The sequence below is a fragment of the Sphaeroforma arctica genome (genome assembly GCF_001186125.1).
Source record: "Sphaeroforma arctica JP610 unplaced genomic scaffold supercont1.20, whole genome shotgun sequence".
Lineage (NCBI taxonomy): Eukaryota > Ichthyosporea > Ichthyophonida > Sphaeroforma > Sphaeroforma arctica.
In genome coordinates, this window is record NW_014040538.1 from 102,059 (window position 1) to 104,133 (window position 2,075).

At 34.6% G+C, this 2,075-nt stretch overlaps 1 protein-coding gene across 1 annotated transcript; it reads left to right on the forward strand.

The window, feature by feature from the left end:
* Nucleotides 1-506: 506 nt before the first annotated feature.
* SARC_00597 (hypothetical protein) lies at nt 507-1,526 on the forward strand (the record flags this gene model as incomplete). The annotated part of the gene is made up of 2 exons (XM_014305696.1): nt 507-610; nt 1,202-1,526. 2 exons carry the CDS (start codon nt 507-509, stop codon nt 1,524-1,526), a joined length of 429 nt encoding a protein of 142 aa, XP_014161171.1.
* Nucleotides 1,527-2,075: the final 549 nt, after the last annotated feature.

Below are 2,075 nucleotides of genomic sequence, written 5' to 3' on the forward strand. Positions count from 1 at the left end.
TATACATATATACATATACATATACATGTATATACATGTGTCCATGTATACATGTATGCATATATATATATATATATTAATTTATATTAATATATATTAACATATATACATATATATATATTATACGTACATATATATATACATACATACCTACATATATAGATATATGTCTATATATATATTTATGGCAATATATATATATGTAGCGCTGTATATATATGCTTTTGTGTAAAAGCACGCAAATACATATGTGTTATATTTTTGTTGCCTGCTGTGGCAGTGCTTGAGCTCAGATTTATATGCGTACTCGTGCAATTGGCATTTGCTTGCTAGTGTGAAATGTATCGGATATCATTCAACGTACCATGTATTTCCGTGCCATAGCATAAGACAGGGGATAAAAGTCATTCGTGTCAACCACTGCGTTCTGTATATGCAACGTTCACATGGCACAGACTATTCATAAGCTGATCTTGAATGCTTTCCTTTGTAGGTTCATGACTAGTATGATTGTGCATTCGCCGTATGTGTCCAACCCTGCGCGAAAGCCCGTACGTCCACCCCCACCCAAATTTCGCGAGAAGAAGCCTTGGGAGACCCCTACACACAGGTATGTTTAGCATACTATATCACGCACGTGTACTGATGCGTGCTGAGTGTAGTAGGGCGTGGATTCGATCAAGGATCGAGTTTGTAATTTTGGGACACTTTCTGAATATATACGGATAACATAGCTGCTGTTATATGTATAAATAGATATGATAGTTGTATACATTAATAAATAGTTCGTACGTCATATCTATATTTGTTTCTCAGAGGTTTGTGTATACGCTTATATACGATATAATCGGTTGTTTTAGATTCTAGGCACAAATGAGCTTCTTACAATTCAAATAAACTTCTTGCAATCTGTTTAGACGTAAATTTCACGATGTTTAGTTTGGTGCATGATTGTACACATATATACGTTACTACAAATATACATAAATGTATGTCCAAACGCATTCATATACGGGTTTATGTATATTTCTAACCGCACACACATATGTTTTACATATCAATGTACATGTCAATTTTCTATATAATGTATGCACAACTATTTGCACACACGTTTTCGCCTACGTTGCTCAGATTGAGGTCGTGAAAGAGGAAAATAATCTGATTCACCCTCTCCCCCCCCCCACACCGCCTATATCTTCAGATTCATCACAACCATGGTGGTGCATTCGCCCTGGACTCCTCTACCTAAGAAACCCACAACGCAAGATAAGGCCATGAAAACACTTCACACCGCCTCAAAGTTATCCAAAGCAGGCATCTCGGTAGCCTCCGCATCGGTGGCCAGGCAGAGCAGCATACTTGCAAACAAGGGTGTCACGAAGTCAAAGGACGTGTATGCTAAGACGAAGGAGAAGTATGCCGCACGATCGGCTAGTCCGACCCCGGTCTATACTGGTGCCATGCTGTCGGGTGGACAGACGGATGTGGTTATGGCCGATGAGCACGGGGTTTGGCCTCATATGTAAGTGGATCTCTGTTTTGTATCTGTGTTTTTTTTAACGTTGTTACAATTTAACTGAGGATCCAATAGCACGTGTGCAAATAGCACATCAGGGCATTGCTAACTGTATTCATCCTTGATATTAGTATCTGATTTCACATAAAGTGATATATATATATATATATGTTTATGTTTGTATATTTATATTTATGCATGCATGCACACATACGTTCATACACACAGACATATATGAAGATATTTATATATATATATATATATATATACGTATATGTATACATACCTACATATATATATTTATATATTTATATACTCAATTCTTTCTATATACATATGCACTCTTCTATTTATATTTATATATTTATTTATGTATATATATATATATATATATATATACATATACATTCGTATATATGTGTGTTTGTGTTTATGTCTCCCTGAGTGTGTGTGTACTTACATATGTGTATATACAATATATATATATATATATATATATATACATATATATACAAAATATATATACATTCACACACATATATGTATATATATGTATATG